We start from the raw sequence: 24,936 nt of genomic DNA, 5'->3' as shown, positions 1-24,936 counted from the left end.
GCGCCTGCCCCGTCGCCTCAGCCCCTTCCTGGGCAGCGCTGGCCTTGGCGCCCGTCTCCGCGGTGTCTGCCCTGTCGCCTTGGCTGAGCCCTCTCGCCTTGAGCGGAATTCGGGGCTGGGGGCTGGCCAGGGGTATGGTGGCACTGGGGCAGCTGTATCGCCTGGGCTTTGGGGCCCTGGTGGCACCCTTCTCCCCGGGGTGGTGGGAGCAGAGGGGTGGCTCTGGCCTAGGTGCGGACTGACGGGTGGTTGTTGTCTCTGGTCCGTAGCTGGTGCGCAAGAAGCATGTCCTCTCCCGGCTCCATGATGCCCTGGCCTGGCAGGCACTGCCAGTCATCCAGCTGCTGGAAGCAGACAAGAGGGTCTGTCTTCATTTGATAGGAACTCTCTTTGGTAAGAGCTCTGCCGTGGCCTGGTGCGGTGGCAGGGGGAAAGCAGGTACCTTTACATGGAATCGTAGAATTGTGAGATGGTTTGGCTTGGAAGGGACCTTAAAGATCATGTAGTTCCAGCCCCCTTGCAGTGGGCAGGGACACCTCCCACCAGATCAGGTTCCTCAAAGCCTGGTCCAGCCTGGCCTTGAATACTTCCCAGGTGTGAGGCATCCACAACCTCCTTGGGCAACTTTTTCCAGTGTCTGATCACACACACACACACACGAGAACTGATTCCTAATGTCTCTCCTGAATCTACCCTCTTCCAGTCTGAAAGCATCCCACCTCATCCTGTCACCACATAGCCTTGTGAAAAGTCCCTCCCCAGCTTTTCTGTAGGCCTTTCGAGTGCTGGAAGGCAGCTATAATAAAGCTCCCTGGAGCTTTCTCTTCTCCAGGCTGAACAATCTCAACTCCTTCAGCCTGTCACTCTTGTCTCCAGCCCTCTGATCATCATAGATGTATACATGTGAAGCTTCCTCACATTTGCAGAAAAAATTCAAAAGGCAAAATAATATTGAGGAACCTAATAGATCCAGCGGTCTGTGTTAGACATGGTATTACTTCCTGTGGAAAACTGCCTACCATGTGATTGAGGTTAATTAATTTACTTATTTCTCAAAGCACACAATTGGCATCCTCATTTTCCAGAGTATCTTGATGTATCTGTAAAGTCTTTCTGGAGAACAGGGAGTGCCTGGGCATATCACTTCTGAATGCTCTCAGTTCTAGTGCCTCAGTACTTTCTCATCTTGCTGAACTGTGGGATCACGTGAAGATAACTACAGAAATTAAAGTGTGAGCTTAAAAAAGGTGAAGGATTTGATAACAAATATGGTTTTTTCACACTATCACTTTACATTTGTAGAAATCCTTGTAGACATAGAACTGTCATATCTGCTTCTTTCCAATGCATCAACCTTACATCAGAATAGTGTCCATTGCGTTGTCAGAAAGTGCTTCTCCAGTAACAAATCTCTGTGGTCTTGAACATCTCTTAATGGTTTATTTTTTGCTTAGCAGTGCTGTGGGAAAGGTCCTTGAAATATCTAAAATCTTGATGGCAAAGAAATAGTTGTTTAAATGAGGGAACAGTAAGGCAGGGAGACAAAGGTGGAGGGTATGAGTGTGGGTGCCTTCAAAGAGCAAAGATACAGGATTCCTTTAATTCCATTATCTCATTTGCACATCACAGATAATTTTTGCACTTTGGGGCAAAGGGACTTAAAAGCCCCTTCCCCTGCTTTGATGCACTGAATAATTCAAACAGTGTTTTCCCAGTTGATTTCCTAGTGAAAAATGTGTTGTGCATTTTGGAAGCAGCTTTGTTAGATATAAAACTTTGTGCAGGTTTAGTTTGCCCCAGTTCGCAAGTTGTTATTGATCCCTGTCTCTGCATGTAATCCTATACGGGTGTGGAGGGAGTTGGTATTGATGGCTGATTCAGTCCTACACTGTATGACCTGAACATAATATACCCTAGAAGACAGGGGAACTGTGCTTGCATTTCAGTGCTCTTGTCTGCTTTTAAAGAATTATTTTTTCTCTGTCCTTAGGAAGCTTTACAATTGAATGGTTTGCGGACAGCTTTGGGATTTTACTATACTTGCTGTAATTCCTAGAGCAGGTGGAATCCCATATGGGCTACAAAATGACATGGTACAATTTGAGTAGAGCTTGAATGAACCAAAGATCACTTGGGACCCCCAAAAGTTTGAACAATGCTGTGGAGGAAGTATTAATAGTAAATTTGGGACAAGATATTAACTTTTAGAGAGAGAATATTGGGATGAACACAGGCAGAAGAAAGAGAGTTAAGAGAACAGAAGTGCAGTGTTACAAATAAGAAGATGGTGAATTTCAGGTTGGCTTGAGTTCATGTAGCTAATATTGCAAATTTCACTAATGCTGTATGCAATTTTTTCCAAAGTATAGTGAAATTGCTGAGGCTTGGGCAGATGAGACAGGAAAGAAGTAATTTCTTCACCTTCAGTGTCAGAATGTTGCTTTACTTGGTCAAATTTCTGTGAGGTCATGTAATCTCTGGAGGGGAGATAGTTTGATTGGCTTTGTTGAAACAAGTGGTTTGGTGTGGTGGAAGTGCAGGTCTGAACCAGAGGCCTGATGCCATATGTACCTGAAGCTGGAAGAAACTGGGAGGTAGGATATCTTGTCTGTTCATAGAATCATAGAATTGGCTGGGTTGGAAGGGACCTCAGAGATCATCGAGTCCAACCCTTGAACCACCGTTGCAGTTGCTCGACCATGGCACTGAGTGCCACATCCAGTCTCTTTTTAAATATCTCCAGGGATGGAGAATCCACTACTTCCCTGGGCAGTCCATTCCAATGCCTGATCACTCTCTCTGTAAAGAAATTCTTTCTAAGATCTAACCTAAACTTCCCCTGGCACAACTTAAGACCATGCCCTCTTGTCTTGTTGAAAGTCTTCTGGCAAAAGAGACCACCCGGCTACAACCTCCTTTCAGGTAGTTGTAGAGAGCGAGAGTTGTAGAGGCTCCCCTGAGCCACCTCTTCTTCAGGCTGAACAGCCCCAGCTCTCTCAGCCTCTCCTCATAGGGTCTGTGCTCGAGTCCCTTCACCAGCCTGGTTGCCCTCCTTTGGACCTGCTCCAGGACCTCGATATCCTTCCTAAACTGAGGAGCCCAGAACTGGACACAGTAATTGAGGTGTGGCCTCACCAGAGCTGAGTACAGGGGCAGAATCACTTCCTTGGTAGAGTGAGACAGTGGCTTATCTTAATATATATGTCACACGCTCTTGGTGTACAAATGACTTGTGAGGTTGTGCCTTTAGATTCAGTTTAACACTGGAATAGTTTCCATATGCTTTAAACCTTGTGTTTCGATTTGGTCTTGGGATTTTAAGCACGTGGAGGGAGAAGAATAGTTATGGTAATTGGTATGTATGGAAGATAAAAAGGACAGGTCACATCTGGCCTCTCATTCTGGAGTGTTGTTTCAGATGTCTGATACTGGATACATGCTGTGGGATGCGGCGATTGTGGTAGTTACGTACTTACTTACGTAGGTGGAGCCATTGACTTCAACTATACAGTGCCTACAAAATTTCCCAGAGAACCGAGGGCTTTCGTGTTCCTGAGTCCTCCAGTGGAGGCGCCTTTTGCAATACTCACTGGCAGTACCCACCTTCCTCTGGAAAAGTCAGGCTGGTGTCACATGAAACGGGGAAAACACAAGTGTTCTGGAAAAAAAAATGCAGTTCTTTTTACATAAGGCATTAAAGCACCGGTGATCACAATCAGGAATCATCACTGTGATTTTTTTCTTTTAGGGATGCTGCATACTGTGGAAGACAGCAGTGCCCTGGACCTATTCGTAGAAGGTGAGAGGCAGATGCCACCTCTCAATCACTGTCAGTTTTTGAAGGGAGGCTCTGTTTTGTCTGGCCCCAGAGTGAGATGCTCAGTGTCTACACCATTTGAAATTGGGAAGAGCATCTATTTTCTAACAGTGCAACAGTGATGAGCAGGCTGTTTCAATATTTTAGGCCAGAGGAGCGTATGCTGATTTAAGTATTTAGTATTTCTCTCACAGATTCTGTGTTCACTATGAATTTAGTGTCAGTTGTAAACAATGCCTCATTTTTGGCATTTGTGGACCTGTCTGAAGTCTGATAGCAAGTGGAAATCTTCCTGTGGGCTTCAGTGAGCTTTGGAATCTACTGCTTTTTCCTCAAGGCAGTGTTTACCTGCACAGGATGCAGATACGCCTTTGTGAGAAATCTTTCACTTGAAATCTGAAGGAAATGCCTGCAGGGGTGACAGAGGAATTTCTGCAGTCCTGTTAACCTTGGGCATCTCTGCTGAGTCTGGTAATATTAGCAATGCAATGATTTGCTCCTCTCCAGCCACGGAAGGCAAAGGGAGGTGTGATGAGCTCCTTCCAGAAAGTTTTCAATTTTCAGGCTCTTGCAGGCACTTGAAATGGTGCTGAAAATATGAGAAGGCCTTCTGCCATGTTACCAGTCTGTTGAGAGATGGATGCTCTCAAACAGAGGCATTTTAACTTAGTATTACCTAACTCTTGAAAGTTTCTAGAGATTCTGAGAGTTCAGGGCAAGGAAGAACCAGTAAACCGTCTATAAATCACCTGTCTTGAGTTATCCTTCTGCTGAGCTGCTTTGCTCTATAGCTAAAGCAGGTCTCATAGATAAACCTCCAGTATTGCTCTGGATATACCAAGGCATGGTGAACCTAGAAGTCTATGTTTTCCTAGTGTGTTTTTCAAATGAGTCATTGCATGATAAGAAGATACATCCAGGACAGCCTCACCAAATCCTAGGGTACAGTGTCTCAGTAAGGGGACTGTTGTCAAAACTTCGTCTGCTGAACATTCAGGTGCCCAGGTTCTAAAAATCTAAAAACTTTGCTTCCTGGTGTATGTGGAGGCAGAGGCACCCTGCTAGCATCAGGCAACTCCCTTCTGATTTTGTTAGGGAAGTCCCAGGTGATGTGAATCCAGTGCCTGGTAAAAATAGTTTCTTATTGATTCCTCTTATTAGGACAGACTGAAGAGAGATCTTAAAGTTACAATGAACCAAAAATAGCAGACCCTACTTGGGGAGGAGGTGAACAGTACCACAAAGGTGACTGGGGCCTTGCTTCCTGGAGAGGGATATGGGATCACTGCAGTTGGGAGGAGTGACTGATAGACTGCGCTCTTACCTCAGAGAGAGAAGCAGCTGGAGGAGGAGTTCTCAGTCTGCATCTAAGGATACTCATCAGTTTTAGCTCTGATATCTTTTCTGGAAATACATGGTTTTAAAGGCCAATCTTCATACTGCTGTATTCAATTATGAGAATTTTTTAGGCTTTTAAGCTACAGATTTATTTCCTTTCCTTCCTGGTTCCTTATAGTTACTTGGTATCCTGATGCTCAGTTTGTCATTTGCAATTCATTTCCATGCATGGTTTGTAGTGCAAACTGCTGTAATGTCACTGCAGAGAGCTCAGGCTGGGCTATCAGAAGTAATAGTGCTGGGAATGTTGATGTTACCCTGCTCTCTCAGCACCTCTGTGCTCATTTAATGTCTAAGCTCTTTGCTCATTGGTCTGCTAAAGCCCCGTGGAAGATGGATTGGGAATGCTCTTGAATGTGAATTACTGATCCTGTTTCTTCTGCCTAGTTCTGGTGCAGCTTGTAGTGGAGCTGAAGTCAGAACAGCACCTACGCTGCATTATGGATGAAAGCCAAAAAGAGGTCAGTGAAGATTAATTCTCTGTCCTTCCTTTCAATCCTTCAGAGGTTGAGGAAATGGGAGTGAGTGGCCTGGAAAGGCTGCAGATGCTGCACTGGGATGTCCTAGTGCTCCCTTGCTCTGATTTTGGCAGTGTCAGTGTCTACCTTGGAGCTTTCCTCCTGTTGCCATGATGCCTTGCAGACAAATGGCTTCATGATGCTCTTGTGAAGCTGTGTGCCTTCCTCGGGTTGTTGTTTTCCTACCTTACTAAATCAGTGATATGAGGAGGTTTCCCAATCTGTTCCATGGTCTCTTGGTCTCTTCATTCCTTAATTTGTGATGGTCCCATGGAATACAAAATACTGGGAAGTAGCAGAAGTGGGGAGACGTTCAACTGGTTCACCTGCTCATGTAAGAGCTGGGGAGGAGAGAGACAAAAAGGAGCCAGAAGCAAGAGATTTATTGGATTAATTAAAAGACATTTTTGAGACTTAGTGGTGTGTTCAGGGTTTTCCTGTGGTTTATCCTATGTGGTGAAGAGGACCCAGCTTAGGAAAAATCCTCTTCTGAAGGGTTATGCATCACAAAGATGTATAAGAGGTACACCAGAGATGTTATTTTGGGTGCATTTCTGCCTTTGGACTTTGTCCTCACCAATGAAACACTTTCTTCCTCTGTCTTCTCCTCAGCTGGGCAGAGCAACTACCCTGAGAGGCAGCCTACCCACCTTCACTCTCCTGGGCAAGTTAGCAGATGCCATCCCAGGCTTTACTAATCTGCTGGTGGTAGAGCACAGTGAGTAAACATCATGCCCCACTGAAAGGTGGTATTTGTAGCCCTAATGCATGTACACATAATCAACCATGCCCTGTGTGAATTCATGAAGGTCACACAAATAGCCTGTCCTTAAGTCAGAGTGGCAGTCAGGCCTCCTGGGGTGCAGATCAGTACCTTTGTAGCAGGGTGGTTGTTCTGCTCTTAGGCAGCCTTGCACAACCAGCCTCTGTAAACTGAGGTTTGTGGGTCTGCCTCAAAGGCAACGTTTAGTTTTTCTTTCCTTGGTCCATCCCCTGTGGGTGTGGTGAGCAAGCTTAGCTGTTTTTTGGTGGGATGTGCACAGTGAGCTGCTTTAGCCATTTCTCACTCTACCTCTTCTCAGAGGGACAGGTGGTGGTGAGCACATAGAATCACAGAGTGGTTTGGGTTGGAAGAGACCTTAAAGATCATAGTTCCAAGCCCCCTCTGATGATCTTCATATCCCTCCTCTGGACTGGCTCTAGAAGTTCCATGTCCTTCTTGTGTTGCGGGCTCCAGAATTGGACCCAGTACTCCAGGTGGGGTCTCACAAGAGCAGAGTAGAGGGAGGGAATCACCTCTCCTGAAATCACCAGATCATGGCATTCCGTAGCCTGCATAACCTGATTGTCCAGTGGGCTTTTGCAAGTTTTCAAGGGAAATAAGTTGGTGCTTTTAAGAAGTCAGTTCATTGGTGTTAATGTTCCTGTTCCTCACACTAGGTAATTTAGTGGATCATCTGCTGATGGGTTTGACATACCCAAATGAAGGCATTAAGGCTGCTGTCTGCTACTTGTATGGCAAGCTGTACTCCTCTCCTGTGGGCGCAGAACGGCTCTCGACACATTTTGAAGAAAGGCTGTGTGGTCTCTTCTTGAATACCTTGGGGTGTGCACAGACAAAGGAGCTGCAGTTTAATTGTTTGGGTAAGGCATTGCTGAAAGAAACTGCAAGGTGCAAGGGAAGGCTTAGAGTGAGGAAGAAATCTTTGGCTGGTTTAAATGCTCTCATATGGGTTGTCCCTTAGACAATCCTTTTGCTGCTCATCTGAAGCAGTCAAACCTTTCTTTTACTCCATAGCAATAAAATGACCCTGGCCTGCTGCTGAGCTCCTCCAGCCCTCCTTTGTTCCCTGAGCCCTGTGTTTGCCTTGCACTGGCTCATCTTCAGAGTCTCCTTGATACTTGCACGCACGTGTCACATACGTGGCCTGGCCTATCTCAGTTTGATATTTCATCCCAAGAACACACCATCTCTCAAAGTGTCCAAATGCAAACACTATGCATGGACAGGTGGGTTTTGTAGAGCAGTGGGATGGAGTCTAATAAATATAGTCTTCGGATGTGGGGCATCATTTAAGTTGGAAAACTAATGTGGAAGTGACACTTTCTTGCATTTATGCTTCCACCTGCAAGTATCAGCTGTTGCTGGGGAGCACAATTTCAGCCTTTCTGACTGCTTGTTTTTAAACCATCCAGGGAGTTCCTTTTTTTTGTAGGAGGTAACTGGATTGCAGGAATCCAGCAGGAACTGGATTGCTCCTCAGATCATCTGTTCAGCTACTAGAAATGGATGATGGTTCACTTGAAAGCAGAATTCTACAGATCAGACGATACCCTGTGTGGATCTGCACTGCTGTGTACTGATGATTGACATCAGTACCTGTAACAGTGCTCTGTGCTTGTATGCTGAGGGCTTTTTTGTGTATGTGGGTATCCTTTACCTAAACAGCTGTTGCATTGAGAGCCTGTGTAGAAGGGGAAGATAAATGCCAGTTCCTTAGGGTGTGTTCCAGGGAAAATGTCTAGTTATTGTTGGGTCACTGACTGTAGCTTGGAGAAAAATGCAGCTTGAGAGCTCTCCCAGGACACATTTAAGAGATGGATACTGGAGCACAGAGGATAATGTGAGTAGAGTGCTCCTGATATCATGTCCCTGTGCACATGCACGTCTCTGAGAAGGGACAGGGAACAGATCAGACCCAGCAAAAATCATTGGCAGCAATGGTTTGCAAGACATGGGGCTCATGGTAGTATATGGGGGTACAGTGAGAAGAAGCTCCCTAAACTGGAGGTATCTTTGTAAGGAGTGCAGAAAAAGGGAGGAAGGTGGCAACAAGGGTATAAATACTCCTGTGTTAATGTAATCCTTGCTATGCCCAGTATGCTTGCTCATTCTTGCTCCCTCCTTTGTAGGTTTGCTAAAGGAACTGCTGAAATCTGACCATTTTGTATCCATTATGATGAATAATTCAAACACAGAAGAGGAGTGTGAGAACCCTGACTTTTTAGAAGGAGAAAATCCACTGCCTCTTGTTCTCAAAAAGGTGATTGCTGAAGTAGTCATGAATTGTTGGTAGTCGTAAAGAATTTGCTGGCCTGTATTGAGTCTTTATCCGAAGCACTTGAGTATACTGCTGCCAACACTAGCCATAGCTTCAGTGGAAATGGGGACATTCCTACACCCTGGAGGGGGGATGAATTTTGCTCCTGGCCTCAGCTGATTTTATTCACTCATGCTTGAGGTCTGATACAGCACTTGTAGTGCTGAGATGACTAAGCATGGGGGCAGAGCTATTCTTACTCATAGTCTTCTCTGTTGTGGTTTTCATTTTGCATTTTCTGAGTGTTCTTGGTCCAGTGTTTTATCTTACCTGAGCAAGTCTAATTTGTGAAATACATGCCAACAGAGGGATCTTTATTTATGTTTTAAATTTTAAAATGTATCGGAAACTGTTTCTGACTCATATCTGTGTAGTTGACTTCCTCTCTCATTTTGACTTTTGTTTCCCAACAGCTTTTGTTGACCAGAGATGAGATGTTACAGGCAGCAAGTTCTCACTGCATGGCTGCAGTGCTGGTTCACTCTCCTAGCAGATATGCTCCTGCTTTTATCCATGCAGATGTTCCAGGTGAAGAAATGCAGTAGCATGTTATTGTTCACCTCCCAATATCAAAGCACCCCCTGACTATTTGTTTTAAGAATCAGTCTGGCTCCATGAAATCCACTGATGGCATTATGTGTGTGGTGACCATTTTATATCAGTAAAAATGGCTACTGTGATTTTAGGAATAGAAGAGGAAAGTAAGTTTTCAACTGAAAGTATAGAAGCAGCTGTCAACAGGCAGAATGGAGTATCCACAGCAAGAATTTGGTCAAGTCTTTGAGCCTAAGCAGACTAGGGTTCTCTTTTATCCCACTAAGTGTTATAAGTTTGCACAGAATTTGGTCTAGGATTTAGCTTCAGGACGTGGCTGTGGGTGGTAGTTTACTATTTTTCTGTAATCCCAAAAGACAGAAATGCTTTCATTTTACAAATTCTTCTGGAGAAGTAAAAGTTCAGAGGAATAATAAATCATTGCGTCCGTGGTAAAGCTTGCTTTGTGGCTTTTCATTTGTGTTGAAGGGTAGATCTACAACTCAGCTCCTGCCTGCTGGGTTTGTGCTGAGAAGATGCCTGCCTGCAGGACTCTGTTCCTCAGTCACCTTGTTTTGAAGACTACCCATACCCCCAAGCATCCACTCCATTCTCCACTCCTGCCATTTCATAATACAACCACTCTCCCTGTGGCTGTTGCTGTGCTTCCTCATTTCCTCCTTCGCTCTGTTCTAGGAGCAGCTGTGCCATGCTGTGAGCAGACTGCTTCTTACCAGGGTGACCTTATCTCTGTCTGTGTGTGTGTGTGTTTGCAGAATTCCTGTTTGAGTGTCTCTCCTGCAACAGTGAAATCCTCATCTGGTCAGTGTACTGCTGCTTGCTCCTCCTAACTGAAGAGCACCTTTTCTTCTCCAAGTGTCACACAGTCTATGGTGAGTTCATCAACCTTTCTGACAGAGCAGCTGCAGTAATACTGTGGGCATTTGTTGTGCCTCTAGCTGAATTTCGACACTTTGCACACAATCACAATTTTGAGTCAGGATGGATAAAGGATGGGAAATGAGTACATATGGACGTGTTTGTGATGTCCAGCATGGCTTGAGTTTGCAGTGTCATTGTCCTAGTGAGTTCCCGAGTAGCATGCATTTGTTATAATTTGTATTATTTGTTATAATAGCCAATTATCGTGACTGACACTACCTAAGTTACTATTAGGTATTTTTGTGGATATACCAAGAGTGGACTTAGGAAGAAAGGCTAAATTCCTTCTATTCTCTGGATTTACCTCCAGCAGTGGAGGCTGAGGCATATTATGAGGGATTTTGAGTGAGCACTCGGCCGTTTTTAGCAGTAGTTTCTGTCAGTGGCCCAGAAGAATAATAGTTCAAATCTTCCTTTTTAAAATTAATTTTGCTTTCATCTTGGAATTTGGGGTGTTAAAAGCCTTCTCTGTGATTTCTCTTTAACATGGCCAGGCATTGAATCTCTGCTGAGGAGTCTCCGAGTTGTCCTGCAGCTGAACAATGTGGAGTTGCACAAACAAGGGCTCCTGCTCCTTGCTGAAATACTGAAACGGTAAGGCAGTACCCCTGACAGGCTTGCACAGGCAGAGTTTGATGCCCCAAAGTAGAGGCTGTGGTGCTTTTGCTTTTTAAGGTTTTTTGTCCCAGACCAAATACCTGCACCCCCAGACCCTTTGTGTTTGAAAGATGGTGAACAAATGCATCACCCTTATTCTTTTGAAGAATGACTGATGGTTGTTTCCAGGCCTCCCAGCTTTTCATCTTTGTGTGTGCATCCACCAGTATTTCTGCCTCTTCCTGCTTCCTTGCCAATCTGAGAAGTGAAATCTTCTTTCAGCTGTAGATACAGCAGGAGGGAAGGCTAGGAAGATCCAGGTGTATGTGAGCAGGCCAGCTCCTGCTAAGTGGACTTCTCTCACAAAGCAGAGCATGCAAATCCTGTGGCTTCTAGTCTCATATCATCATCTGAGCTAAATTCAAACAGCAAAAACAAATTCTAGGCTGAAATATTAATGTCTTCTGTCACTTTTTTCCTCGTTTTCTGCTAAGGAATAACACACCCTGGCTTGTTTTTCTTTTCTGCTTCCTGTTCTTGCCTGTATGATCTTGTTCCCGTCCTGTCGTGCTAGTGACAGTCTTGTTTTTGCCACTTAGTTCCCCCAAGAGAGCCCTTGAGCTGAATTTTGGAAATGTCATAGTCAATTTTGTAACAAGTGGTAGGGTAAAAAGGAGAAGGAGAAGCAGCAGTGCAAGAACAGTGTGGTGATGCCAGTGTGGGATCTGTCAGAAAGAGAAACCAGGATGTGGGAAACACTAATTACAGCATTTATGCTTGTAAAACAGAGAACGTTCTGTGCCATTACTCTCATTTTCTAGCACACCCATTCTGTTTCTTTAAGTTTGCCTTAGAAATGGTGTTTTATTTAAAACTGCCTCATAGTGAGGAGAAGGGTCTCATCCTGGAAGCTCTTCTCTTGATTTTTCCTTGCAGCTGGATTCTGTTGTCTCAGTGAGTCCCACACTGTGGTGCTGTCCAAGCAGGATGTGTTGCTTCCTTTGGCAGTATGTTAGGAAAGGTGGGTAGCTCTCCCTAGGGTTGCCCCTTGTCTCTCCCAGCACAACCAGAGTGACAGGCACACTTTTGGGGCCCAAAGACAAGAGGCTGCAGGAAGCTGCAAGAGTGCTGTCCTTCACACTTTTCTCTCAGGCCCTGAAGACATCCTAGTGCACCATATTGCAAGTGAGTTTGTGCCTTTTGAGTGAGTCAGCAATACTCCTCCATCCCTTCCTCCCTGCATGAAGAATTTTTTTTCCTGATGTGTTTTACTTCAGAAGGTCAGCAGTTAAAGGAAGGAAATACAGAGGATTAATTGCAGTATAAGTAGAAACAATTTGGATGTTCAGTTATGGCTTGGGCCAGAGGCTACTCCTGGTGCCTGAGTTCCAAGAGGCCTTTTTCTTGCCTTGCCCACCTCACAACTCTTTCTCACAGCAGAACGTGAGGTGACTGCCAAGCTGGGTTTCGTCCCATTGAGTGACTAAAAAGAGTGATTCTGCTTCTGTTCACTTTTTGCCCTGCAGCTAGGCTACTAGTGTAACTTCTGCCAAAGTTCTCTTTCCTCTCCCAGTTGTGCATGGGCAGCATGTGCTCCTGGCTTGCTTTAGTCAGACACGTCTGTGAAAACTGAAAAACAGGGAATACTTTTGGCTTCCAAGTCTGGCTCCTGTCATGCTCTGCTGCTTTTCTTGCTTCACTTCAGAGAGGGCCCGTGGCAGACTGTTAGTGCCTCCTGTCTGCATGCAGCTGCCTGTCTTGTCCTCGCCTTCCCAACTGTACCTGACTTGCCAGGAGCCAAATGAGCACAGTTTGCCTTTTACACAGCTCTGTCCAATAATGGGATTATTGGTGCTGAATGCTCAAAGGCAGTTGGGCCACGAGGTGATCAGACAACAAAAATGTTCACTGTCAAGAGCAACTGTCAGAACAGTTGGGTTGTGTTTATTCTCCTGATTACTTTTCAAGAGCATGAAAGTCCTTGTCCTTCTGGCAGCATCTGGCATTAGAAGTGCTATAGGACTGTGGGAGAAGCTAATCTCATGGGATCATCATTGTTCTACAATGGGGGTGTTTGCTTGTTTACTCAGAAATATGATTGCCAGATGAACCTGCAAATGCCAGCGCAGATGGCCTCAGCATAAAGTCCCAGGCAGAGAGATCACTGTATTTTGCACAGCCTGTTCTTCTTGTGCTCTTCTTGTCAGTGTTCAGCGGTGCAGTCACACAGTTATCCAGGCTCTGGGGTTTTTTCCAACATAGTAGGTCTCCATACCTGCTGAAGTTAACTCTTTGCAGCAAAACGCCCACCTGTGCAAGTTTTAACTACCTCCTTGAGACTAGCTGGCTCTAAATATTGAAAAGTATGGCTGGAACCACTTTGCTCATCAATCAGTTTGGTGAGCTGAGGACAGGGCACTACAGTTACCTAACTCTGATAATATTCTCCTTACTTATTCTGTTTCATCTTCGCAGGCAGCCAGTAGAAATCAAATTATTCACAAACCGAGTTGTATGTGTTGAAGCCATTGATGTCTTGATGGAGACAGTGAACTGCCCCGTGCTGGAGGTGATAGTGGAGGCTGTGGGAGCTGTGGCAGCTTTCCTGAGGTAGGCAGGAAAGTATTTGCAGGCTTTTCTTCAGACATATCTCTTCAGACCATGTTGATCTCCATAGCTCCCCTGTGGCTGTGTGGGTGAGTGTGCTCTGCAGTAGGACTTCTGGCTGATGCAGGCATGGGTACAGCAGAGCTAGCTTCCCACCTGCCTCAAAAGGCTGCCAGGGCAATGAATTTGTGATAGGCAGCAAGTCACTGCAGCAAGGACCTAGGGTTGTACTGCAGCTGCTGTGGATTTGTGACTTTGTGCCCCATCCAGACAGCTAAGAGCAAGCACAGGACTCTGTGAAATCATATGCCTCCTGACTGCAGAGGGAGCAGATAGTGAATGCAGTGAAGCGTGTGTCTGGGTGCACATGTGGATGAAGGCACTACTCAGATACTGTAGCCTTAGTATGCTGTGCTGGAGAGAGGTGGCAATGGCATATTGCTGTCAGAAGAACAGTCATTTGTGCTGGTGTTGCCTTCCCAGGTGGACTTGTCCCTAGCAGGGAATGTACATGCTGTCTTTCTCTCCACTTGTTCAGGAAGGACCATCTGAGCTCCCCTCCAGTCCCATATGAAGAGCTGCAGAAGCTGCTGGAGGCAGTGCTGAAGAGATTCAATGACTTTTCCCCACCATGGACTGGCAAGAGACATGCAGTAAGTCAGAAATCGTTGCCTGTTGGTAGGACCAAGCAAGACAGGGATGATCATCCTAGCACACTGTGTGGATGGTATATAAATGTTCCAGCCCTTTACCCTATGACTGTTGGGTTTTCTGGTGCTTCTTTTGATCCTCATGCCTCGAGGTGATACTGACCTTTGTGTCTGAAGTAGATGAAGATGGGTGCTGGTGAATATTGTCTTTCTAAATCAGTGGAGATTTGTGGGGCACCATGTGAGCACACTGCTCTCTTTATATATCCAGTACTCCAAAGTCATTTGAACTTTTGAACCAAACTTCTGAACATTTGAACCAAAGTCAATGAATTATAACATCCTGGAGGGAATAGGAGCCCATGAAAGCTGACTGGTATTTAAGGATCACCTACTCCCAAGAGCAATGCATCCCAACTAAGGTGAATTCAGGTAAAAACTCCAGGAGGCCAGCATGGATGAAAAAGCAGCTCCTAAAACCCCTGAAGTTAAGAAGGAAGCATACAGAGAGTGGAAGCTAGGGCAGGTACTTTGGGAGGATTACAGAGAGGTTGTCTGAGCAAGTAGGGATCAGGTTAGGAGAGCCAAATCCCCTTTAAAATTAAATCTCACCAGAGATGTAAAGAGCAGTAAGAAAAGCCTCTACAGGTATGTTGGGGATAAAAGGACAACCAAGAAATATTTTGACCCCCTCCTAAAGGAAATGGGAGACACAGAATATTGTGAAGGCTGAGATTCTAAATTACTTCTTTGCATCAGTATTCTCTGGCTAGTGCTCCAGCTCCAGCAGGTGAAAGCAGGGACTGGGAGAACAAATTATCCCCCACTGTAGGAGAAGAACATGTTCATGACCATCTAAAGAATCTGAAGGTTCACAACTCTTTGGGACCTGATGGGGTCCATCCACGGGTCCTGAGGGAGCTGGTGGATGAAGTTGCTGAGCCTCTGTCCATCATATTTGAGAGGTCATGCTGGTCTGGTGAGGTTCCCTCTGACTGGAAAAAAAAGTAACATAGCTCCTGTTTTAAAAAAGGAGAAAAAGGAAGACCTGGGGAACTATAGGCCAGTCAGTCTCACCTCTGTGCCTGGCAAGATCATGGAACAAATTCTCCTGGAAAATCTGCTAGGGCACGTGGAAAGTAAGGAGTTGATTGGTGACAGCCAACATGGCCTCACAAAGGGCAAATCAAGCCTGACCAATTTAGTGACCTTCTATGATAAGGCTACAGAGATGGTAGATAGTGGCAGAGAAACTGGCATCATTTACCCGGATTTGTGCAATGCATTTGATACTGTCCCATATGACATCTTGGTCTCCAAACTGACAAGACAAGGATTTGACAGATGGACCACTCAGTGGATAAGTAATTGGTTGGATGGCTGCACCCAGAGAGTTGTGGTCAATGGTTCAGTGTCCAAGAGGAGGCAAGTGATGAGTGGTGTTGCTCAGGGGTCTGCATGGGAAGCAGTGCTGTTTAACATCTTTGTTGGAGATGTGAGCAGTGGGCTAGAGTGCATCCTTAGTGAGTCTGCAGATGATACCCATCTGTGTGATGTGGTTCGCATCTTAGAGAGAAGGCAGGGCATCCAGAGGGACTTTGACAGGCTGGAGAGGTGAGCCTATGCCAGCCTCGTGAAGTTCAACATGGCCAATGCAGCTGGGTCAGCATAAACCCAGGCACAAATAAAGGCTGGAGAGAGAGCAGCCCTGAGAAAAAGAACTTGAGGGTGGTAGTAGATAAGAAGCTTGACATGATCTGCCAGTGTGTGCTCACAGCCTAGAGGCCCAACCACATCCACAGAAGCCTGGCCGGCAGGACAAGGGAGGGGATTCTGCCCCTCTGCTCTTGTGAGACCACACCTGGAGTACTGCATGCAGCTGTGGAGCCCCCAGCACAGGAAAGATACAGACCTGCTGGAGAGGGTCCAGAGAAGGGCCATGGAGGTGATCAGAGCTGGAGCACCTCTCCTGTGAAGAGAGGCTGAGCAAGTTTGGGCTATTCAGCCTGGAGAAGAGAAGGCTCAGGGGAGACCTTATAGCAGCCTTCCAGTACATGAAGGGCCCTGCAGGGCAGCTGAGGAGGGGCTTTTCACCAGAGAGGCTGGTGACAGGACAAGGGTAATGGTTTTAAACTGAGGAGTAGTAGTTTTAACCAAAAAAGGGTAGACTTAGGTTAAGTATTAGGAAGACATTCTTCACCATGAGGGTAGTAAGATACTGCAGTAGGTTGCCTAGGGAGGTTGTTGATGCCCCCTCCCAGGAAGTATTTAAAGCCAGGTTGGATGAGGCCTTGTGCAACCTGGTCCAGTAGGAGGTCTCCCTGGCTATGCAGGGGGTTTGGACCTTGATGATCTTTAAGGTCCTTTCCAACCCAAACCATTCTCTGATTCTATGATGATTCTAACCACATTTTAGGCTGCATCAATCAATCGATTTTTTAGTTTTTTGTCAGTGAACATCTGCTCTGCCTTCAGACCCGTAGAATCATCCAGGTGTGCAGCTGGGACCTGTGCAGTTCTGAGGGCAGCCCCCATCACAGATGAATAGTGAAAAGACATGGGCTGAGTCTTCTTGCTCCATGTTTAGAGCCACATAGGTTTAGATTGCACATCTGTAGTGGCATGAGCACCTTGCTGGAGTACCAGAGCTCCAAATGGCAGATGAATTATCTTTTGGCCCAAGTTCTGTGGTACCAGGTGTCTGTCCTCTCTGCCTGGAGAAGGAGTTCTGAACTGCCAGGCACTGATAAGTCACCATGCTCTCCTCTGGTAGTATTTGGAGAAGAGTACCACAACAGATTAAGGCTTACAGGCATATTTTGAGTTTGAAGTGGTTCCCAGTTTGGGCAAATGATTAACTCTGACGCTGCAGTTGGATTCTGTCTGAACTCAGTAGGATGCTGTGTGGGAACAAGAGCTGGTACATGGCTAGTTGATTACAAATCTGAGCCAAATAGAGAACTTCTAAGAATTCAGTGCAGAGTAAGTAGAGGAACTGTTCAGCATCGTCTGAAGACTAATTGGAAGAAACAATTTTTTTAAAATATACCAGATTTTCCCAGAAGGGTTTGATGCTCCATTAGCTGAACTGTTTAAAGTGAAGTGTCAAGGTTTAACTCAGATTACACCAAACCATGGCAATACAGACTGTAAAGAAAGGACAGTGCAGAACTAGTAGCTCTATAACTCTGTTTGCCCTTTGAGGAGCACAAAAGCTCTCTATCTCTGCACTCCTTGGGAAAAGAACAATAGTAAAAAACCAGTTATGTGAAAGAAGTGAGTGAAGTGAAATCTGTTGTTCCTCCTGCTACTGGTATCAGTGAAGAAAGCTATTCTTTCCAATGTGAATACAAGATTTAAAAAAATACTCTCCTTTAACAGGGTGATCTATTCTTGGTGTCTCAGAGTAACTCAGCAAACAGAAATCTCAGCAGAGTTCCTCAGAGACAGGGCCAGTTCTTGCTCAACACCTTGAAAAGTTTCAGAAATGCTTGCAGGTGAGGACAAGTCAGGGGGATGGGTGGGTGGTGTGTGTGTGGGTCCACACTTGTCCTCTTTCTGTCATTGTAAAAAAGTTCCTCTGCCCTGCCCCACCACTGAAATATCACAGGTGAGTTCAATGCATGGCACTGAAACAACAGAAGGAAGCATATGTAGTGACAGTGAAAATTTTGTGACACCTGTATCTCCCAAGATATTTGCCTGGGACCTATCAGTTTATTTCATGTCTTTGGCCTTTGAGGAGCTGCTTGATAATTAGCTCAACCTACTGATGGTGCAAGAACAGTTGGAAGGTATGGGTGAAACTGTATTCCTGTTCCCTGTAGTATGTGGTCTCACTGCTGGGGGATATTAACCCTTTAACAAATATGTATCTCCTCCAGATGCTGACCTGGGATTTGCTCATGCCTGTGACCTGTTACTGCAAGTGGGTTTATAGGCATCAACTTTTCCTGTTTTGCTGGATGAGAGCTAGCTGTCACCTTTATCTGCACAGCAGATGGTGGTAGATGTGTTTGTGTATGAATCTATATCTGGTTGTTAGAGAATTCTGGCTAACTTAGTTAATTTGCCTTGCATGACTTGATTTTGGCTTGGCTGAGATAATTCAGTCAGAGGCAGGTGTCTCTGTCTGCACTGACCCAATGTCTTGGGGTGGTGTTAAGGGCACTCATGTTCTATTATGTGTTTTAGATTAGGTGATTGTCCTCTGGCCAGTTCTCACAAGGTTTACTGTGTTGTACCGCAGGCATTCTGGTCTGGCTGAGAACCTTTAGTCTTGCCACGCAAGGGGCTTCCCACAGCAGATACTTTCTTCACAGAAGCTAAGTCTTTCTTTCCCAACTTGTACTGTTGTGCAACATTGCTGACTTTTACTAGCTTCAGTCAAGAGGTAATTGTGTGGTTGCCAGATTCCTGTGTTTCCAAACCATCAAGCATTTGTGGAATCCTTAATGATGAAAGTTGTGATGGAAATGCAGTACTTACTCACATTTTATAAAGCGAGGAGGATTCCTCCCTCCTCGGGTACCTGCTGTGTTTTTGTAGGTTAGCAGTGGAATTCCAGAGTGATCTGATGGCCCAGGAGAATGCTTTCACTGCCCCCAACTCCCAGAGCAAGGACACGCTCAGCAACTTCTCTGAGTTCCTGTTGAGGATTTGTGACAGTCTCTGCATCCCCATGGTCATGGTAGGGTGTTTTTTTGAACTTGGTCTGTTCCTGGGGTACCTGGAAGACCACCAAGACAGCATGTAGAGTAAACCAAGAGCAGCTGTGGCATTTGCCACCTCTCTAGAGCCACGTGGGGCACTATACAATTCATACAAAAAGGGGGAGTGCAGTCTCAGAGGGTGCAGAAATTCATAAAGCTTCCATATAGATGGAAGTGTCTTTCTGTGCAGTCCCTATAGTCTACCTGCCATGGCAGCTCTGGATGTTGCCTGAAAGTGAACAGTGGACTGTGGCTGAAGTGTCCTTTCCCTTTCTGCCACTTTTTCAAAGCTTGCTTGCTCCCCAGAAAGCAGCAGTATTTTGCACCAGCATTTTCATCTTCACACTTCTTTCCAGAAGGTATTGATGCTGCTGCCCGGGCTACACAGCAAGAGCAGTACTAACCATTGTGCCTCACTCAGTGAGGCCAGGGACACTGAGTCCCTGTGTCACTAAGTCACTTAGATGTGTCACTTAGATGTGTCACTAAGACACTTGGAGTACAATTGTCAGAATAGAGGAACCCCAGTTGTGGTTCCAAATGTTGAGTAAATTTTGCTTGTGCTTGGCCACAGGCTCAGGTGTATGGATTCTAGCAGTTGTTGGGAGCTTGGAGATATTTTGCTTTGTATTTTCTTAACCAACCTCTTGGTAGGCATCTGCAGTGGCATTGCTGTTCTCCTCCCTGAAGGGAGGGGTGCATTGCATGTCCTGCTTGGCAGAGCTGCTGTCAATGTGCTGTTTCTTGCTCAGTGAACTTGGGGAAAAATTAATGGACTGTGAGAAAATTGTCCAGTGACCTTCTATAAGAGTGAGTTGAATCATTCAGTCCAGTTGAGGGCTGGACTCTAGACAGCTTAAAGGCTTGTGCTTGCCACTACTGGATAAACTAAAGCACAGGTGTTGTTACTGATGTCAGCTGCACTTCAGTACATGTCCCTTGTTGTATTCCATGCTGGAAAATTGGCCACCTCACCTGGAAGAGCAGGGCAATACAGGCAGTAATGGTCACTTGCTGTGCATTAAGGCCTAGGCTGGAATCAGGAGGAAGTTTCCTGTTTGATGTAGGGTCTTGCAGAATCACCATCACAGCTCATAACGCTGGCAGAGGGGAGTGTCAGTGGCTTTCAAAGTGCTCTGTATGCCTGTCTACTTGCTGCCAGGCATTTTAGTAGGAGAACTGTTCTCATATTGGATTTAGATATCTTGCTTTCTGGGCAGGCAGGAGGCCGGGAGGAAGCTGCTGTTTTCAGTGTTTATTGCATCTCATGCACCTGAACTTTTCTTCTTTCTGCAGAACTACCTGGAAAGGGCTGTCAGCCCGTCAGTGATGGAAGTTTTCATCTCATCACTGAATACCCTCTTTACAGCGGTGCCAAGCATGCGGAATAAGTTCTCCAAAAAGCTGGGTATGGGGGCAGTGTGGGATCATGTTCTCTGTGCTCTTAACAGCTAGAACTTGCTGCTGCTGCATATTACTGAAGCAATGAGCTTAACGAGACTTTATGCAGAGGATTATATTACATGTTTATATGAGTAAGAATAGAGTGCGCAGTCATGTTCTGCAGGATGAAAAAGTTATTTGGTGTAGCAGTGATGATGGGACAGATTTTGTTTTAGATAAGTAAGTTGTGTCTGCTTCACATTTTCCTCTGGAATATTCAGAATTGGCTGTTCCTGTAGACAGGGATTATGCTGTAATTGTTAAACCGTGACATTGTTGCTGGGATTTTTCTATGTAGAAATCTTATCTGCTCTATGTATTCTTTACTCTTTCAACATCGAAGAGATGATGTAGGTAATTCCTCTATTCTAAACATGGTAAATCTTCTCCTGAGAAAACAAATGAAGTTCAGATACTGCCCTCCAAACCAAACTCAGAGTAGTTTGCTTTGGGAGAGAAAGCCCAGCAAATGTATTTATACTGTTGTGGCCTGCCTTGTTCACCAGGTTTGTGTGGAGACGGTTATGGGACCTGCCTCTTCCTTTCCCTTGTCATACTTGTTCTGTGCTCCTTTGACATTTTTTGTCTTGCTTTCTCTGTAGCATCCTCCTCCTTCATCCGACTGACACTGGAGCTGAAGGCCAGATTTTGTGCTGTACAAAGGTATTGTGATATGTATATTGTGAGTAAGTAAAAAAAATTCTGGATGGGAAAGCAGATCATGCCTTACCTAATGCAACTGATTAGGCAAGTCAGGAGGTTGAAAGACTCAAGAGTGGTTGTATCTTACTACAGAATGTAAATGTGGAAGAATATGAATGTGGAAGAAGGGAGAAGCAGTCAGGTAGGGGACAGGTGAATTTAGGTAGTAGTACTTTGAGAGTTCTGTGCTCTGTTGTGAGCTGCTCAAATAGAGAGAAAGCAGCCTGACTTTGGAGTTGTCAGATCAGTGTGTGACTTGAAAAAGAGTAACAGCAGCATCAGTTTCATATGAGCTCTGGCTTGTTAGGCACATACTACCACTAAGTTTGTTACTCATGGTGTGATAATGTATAAGAAAAGGGAGGGAGCATGAAGACTTCAACAGTAGATGTTGCAAAGGGTCTTATGTAGCAGAAGCTATGATTCCTAGGTTGAGGAGCACTTGGACACACTCTGTGTGGGTCTTCAGAGATGTTTTACCTCTTCTTTACTGTGACTGCATCTCATTAGTAGAGTAAACAAAATGCACAACACCCCTACTCCATGTTTACTACTGTGGAAGGTTTACTATTTAGGGTGGGGGTGTTTGTACCTGTGAATGATATGGGTGAAGAGTAATGTAGGCCCCTGTATACAATAGTGTGGGGCACTAAGGACTTTGTCTTAGAGTGCAAAGATACTCAGTTATGTCCTATTCTGCAAGGAAGTCATTGGAGAGAGAAGAATAACTGGAAATAGAGCTGTTCTCATATTTTTAGTTAATATTCTGTCCTTCTTTGTTCATCCCTGGAAACACCATTGCTACAAAATCTCCTCACTAGTGTTTTCTAGTGGGATCAGATATGGGGAGCCACCCTCAAACTCCTCCCATTCTCTGCAGTGTTACAGGTCCTGCCCTTACAGGACTCCCTGTATTACAACTAAGTTGTAATAAATCCATGACCAGGTATCATGATCCTGAGAATACCCCACTCTGTTCATATTATCCCAGTATATGTGAACACTTCCACTGTCATCACCACTCACATCACCACCTTTGTGTGCTGACTGTCCTTTGGGAGCTTCTCATTTTTCTGGAAGTCTAGGCTGGCTTGTGGAGTTTTGCTGTGTCAGAGCATGTACTTGTAGGTGATTATTCAGTAAAATGAGGTTCTGGCATACAGTTTGTGATACCAGAAGTATGAAGAGAACATTTCTAGCCTTCTTCACTGTATGTTCTGCTTTTCTTCACAGCAATCCTGCCTTGAACCAGGCCTGTTCCAGCTTCCTCTGCAGCTTGTGCCTGAGCCTTTACTCTGCCACAGAGAAGGAGAGAACTTCTCAGGAGGGCAAGTCTGGGGAGAGAGACAGTTTGCTTTGTCTAGTTTGAGGCCCATGCCACCCTCTATTTAGGCAATAGGTGCAAAATAAAAATTAAATAGAAAGACAAATGAGGAAGGAAGGGAAGGCAGCTTTAATTAGAGATATTTTTTTTTTTCATCTGGTCTAGGCAATCAGAGAATGCCTTTTGAATAGTTTAGAACCCCACCTGAAAGAACGCTTTTCATCTTCCTGTGGTTTTGTTTGCATGGTGATACTTATTAGCCTAACTGTGCATGTCTTAATTGAAACAATATTACTTACCACATAGTCATCCATATCTGCAGATTAAGGTTACTTTTTTTTCACCTGGCTTACTCTATAAAGTGTTTCCTGCCTACACTGTTAATTTTTTTAATAGATTATGTCCCAAATAAATTAAATGAAAGTTTCTGTATCACAGTAAGCCACTTTTCCCACTGGCAGTTGGTCACTGTGCAGGCAGCATCAGCAAAGAGCTGGGAACCTCAAACAGAACCTCAAACACATGTGTTTTCATCCTCAAAGCCAGCTCCATTAGATCAGGTCTCACACCTCTATCATAGAGATGTGCTTGCTGTATGCAGACTATGGGATAGTAGGTTGCCTTTGATATTTCTTACATCAGGAGCTTCCCTAATTTAATGTGCTTCAGTTGCAGCAACTTCCATCCCCCTGTTCCTCTCTGCTTTGTCATAGTTATGCCTCATCACTGCCTGCCTGATCATATTAGTTTTATTTCTAGAGCAAGAGATGTCTGAGCTCCTGCAAAAGGGTCTGCCTCAATTAAACTACACCATTGCTGAAAGCCTTCTCCTCCTGGCTGAAACCCCTGAGCCATTCTCTTTGGATCAGTCTCTTTGCAGCCACCAACACTGCTTCATAATTGTCTTATACGTTGCCTACACCCTTGGGGACAGGTGAGCCAAGACTATACAAGGCAAGTGGTTTTGTGGCCATTACATACACCATGTATTGGTGGGTAAGGCATGTCTAATGTTGTTGTTTACACTCCAATCTCCTTGAATGCAGGTTTGTCCCGGAAGCAGAATTATTTTTAGCCATAAGGAGTTTCCTCCTGTCAGCACAGGACCATGGAGACTGTCCTCCTCCATATATTCTCAGAGCTGCACTTTACCTCCTTGCTGTCTGTCAGGACAAATGCAGTGCCCTGGACTTGGTAAAAGGTTTCTTTCCTACCTCTTGGACCCCTTCTGTTGAAACTAAGGTTTCTCCCCACTCCCATCCAACTCCCTGTCAAACAGTATTTTGACATAGCTAGGGAGCAGTGAATGGGTGAAGAGTGTGCAGTGCATCTGCACTCTGGAAAGTTAACTGTGAAAAGCCACTAGGGAATATAGATTTGCCTGAATAAACTTGTGTATGTGTGGGAAGTGTAAACACATTGGATAGGCTGTGAGTTGACACATGGAATATAATGAATTTCAGAGCTTTAGTCTCCTGAACACATCTACAGCCTCTGCATCAGCCTTTCTAGTTTTCCCATATGGCTCTTTGCTGCTGCACAGCTTTGAGCACTGTATAAAGCCTACAAGTTTCTTAACCTTTGTGATGCAAATGGGCTTCACAAAATGATGTTTAAGTGATATCTTTGATTGTCTACTTAAAAGGCAGTGTGACTGTTTCTCACAGTAAACTCTCATCACTTCAGCTTTTTGATATTCAGTATCCAGTGATGATTTTTTTTCTCTCTCCCCCTTCCCTTTCCCTCCCACACACTTACCAGAGGTCATTGTGTACCATAAGGAGGTTCCTGGATAACCTACCAGATATGAGATTTGTCTACGTCCATTGTCCTCTTCTACTGAAATTCTTCCTGGGCTACCCTGAACTTATGGGGAGATTTGGATACCAAGTCCTCCAACTCTGGTTTTCCTGGGGAGACCACAAGCAAGCAGAGACTGAAGAAGGAGGTTCTGGTGTGTCTGATCAGCTGAACAGCACTAACCCTTTACTTCCCATTCTGAAGAACAATTCCAGCATTTTACTTATTTTACTGGTATGTGACTTTCATGGGGACAGGCTGCTTTTCTGGCCCTGATTTAGGGGCCTTTTTGGTTCTAAAAGCTCCTAGTGCTGTTGTGAGGCCTGTGTACGGGCTAAGGGTTATGATCTGGTAGCGATAACAGAGACATGGTGGGATAGGTCACACGACTGGAATGTGGCCATGGATGGTTATGTGCTTTTTCGGAAAGATAGGGTAGGGAAGCGAGGTGGTGGAGTTGCTCTTTATGTGAGGGAGCAACTAGAATGTGCTGAGTTTTGTGCAGGGGCTGATGAGGGGCAAGTTGAAAGTTTGTGGGTAAGAATTAAGGGGCAGGCTGGTGTGGGTGATACAGTTGTGGGGGTCTACTACAGACCTCCTGATCAAGGCGAGAAAGTTGATGAGGCCTTCTACAGGCAGCTGAAAGTAGCCTCACAACTTCAATCCCTAGTCCTCATGGGTGATTTTAACTACCCTGATATCTGCTGGTTGACTCACACAGCCAGCCTTTCACAGTCTAAGAGGTTCCTCCAGTGCATTGACGATAACTTCTTAATGCAAATGGTGGACAA

The 24,936-nt window shown here is 45.1% G+C and overlaps 1 protein-coding gene across 1 annotated transcript in view; it reads left to right on the top strand.

The window, feature by feature from the left end:
- Positions 1-24,936, top strand: part of MEI1 (meiotic double-stranded break formation protein 1) — a 43,441-nt gene that overhangs the window by 124 nt on the left and 18,381 nt on the right. Inside the window, exons 2-20 of the mRNA XM_030446346.1 lie at positions 270-393; positions 3,749-3,799; positions 5,603-5,676; positions 6,346-6,451; positions 7,174-7,377; positions 8,647-8,777; positions 9,248-9,362; positions 10,145-10,261; positions 10,805-10,904; positions 13,383-13,517; positions 14,053-14,167; positions 17,546-17,661; positions 18,713-18,854; positions 20,173-20,284; positions 20,922-20,982; positions 22,255-22,349; positions 23,105-23,279; positions 23,392-23,539; positions 24,107-24,379. Coding sequence (XP_030302206.1) covers positions 270-393; positions 3,749-3,799; positions 5,603-5,676; positions 6,346-6,451; positions 7,174-7,377; positions 8,647-8,777; positions 9,248-9,362; positions 10,145-10,261; positions 10,805-10,904; positions 13,383-13,517; positions 14,053-14,167; positions 17,546-17,661; positions 18,713-18,854; positions 20,173-20,284; positions 20,922-20,982; positions 22,255-22,349; positions 23,105-23,279; positions 23,392-23,539; positions 24,107-24,379 — 2,394 coding nt within the window. The remainder of the gene's footprint in view (positions 1-269; positions 394-3,748; positions 3,800-5,602; positions 5,677-6,345; positions 6,452-7,173; positions 7,378-8,646; positions 8,778-9,247; positions 9,363-10,144; positions 10,262-10,804; positions 10,905-13,382; positions 13,518-14,052; positions 14,168-17,545; positions 17,662-18,712; positions 18,855-20,172; positions 20,285-20,921; positions 20,983-22,254; positions 22,350-23,104; positions 23,280-23,391; positions 23,540-24,106; positions 24,380-24,936) is intronic.

This window comes from Calypte anna, chromosome 1 (genome assembly GCF_003957555.1).
Source record: "Calypte anna isolate BGI_N300 chromosome 1, bCalAnn1_v1.p, whole genome shotgun sequence".
Lineage (NCBI taxonomy): Eukaryota > Metazoa > Chordata > Aves > Apodiformes > Trochilidae > Calypte > Calypte anna.
The sequence above is the reverse complement of the archived record's forward strand: the minus strand, read 5'-3'. Positions and strand labels throughout refer to the sequence as shown.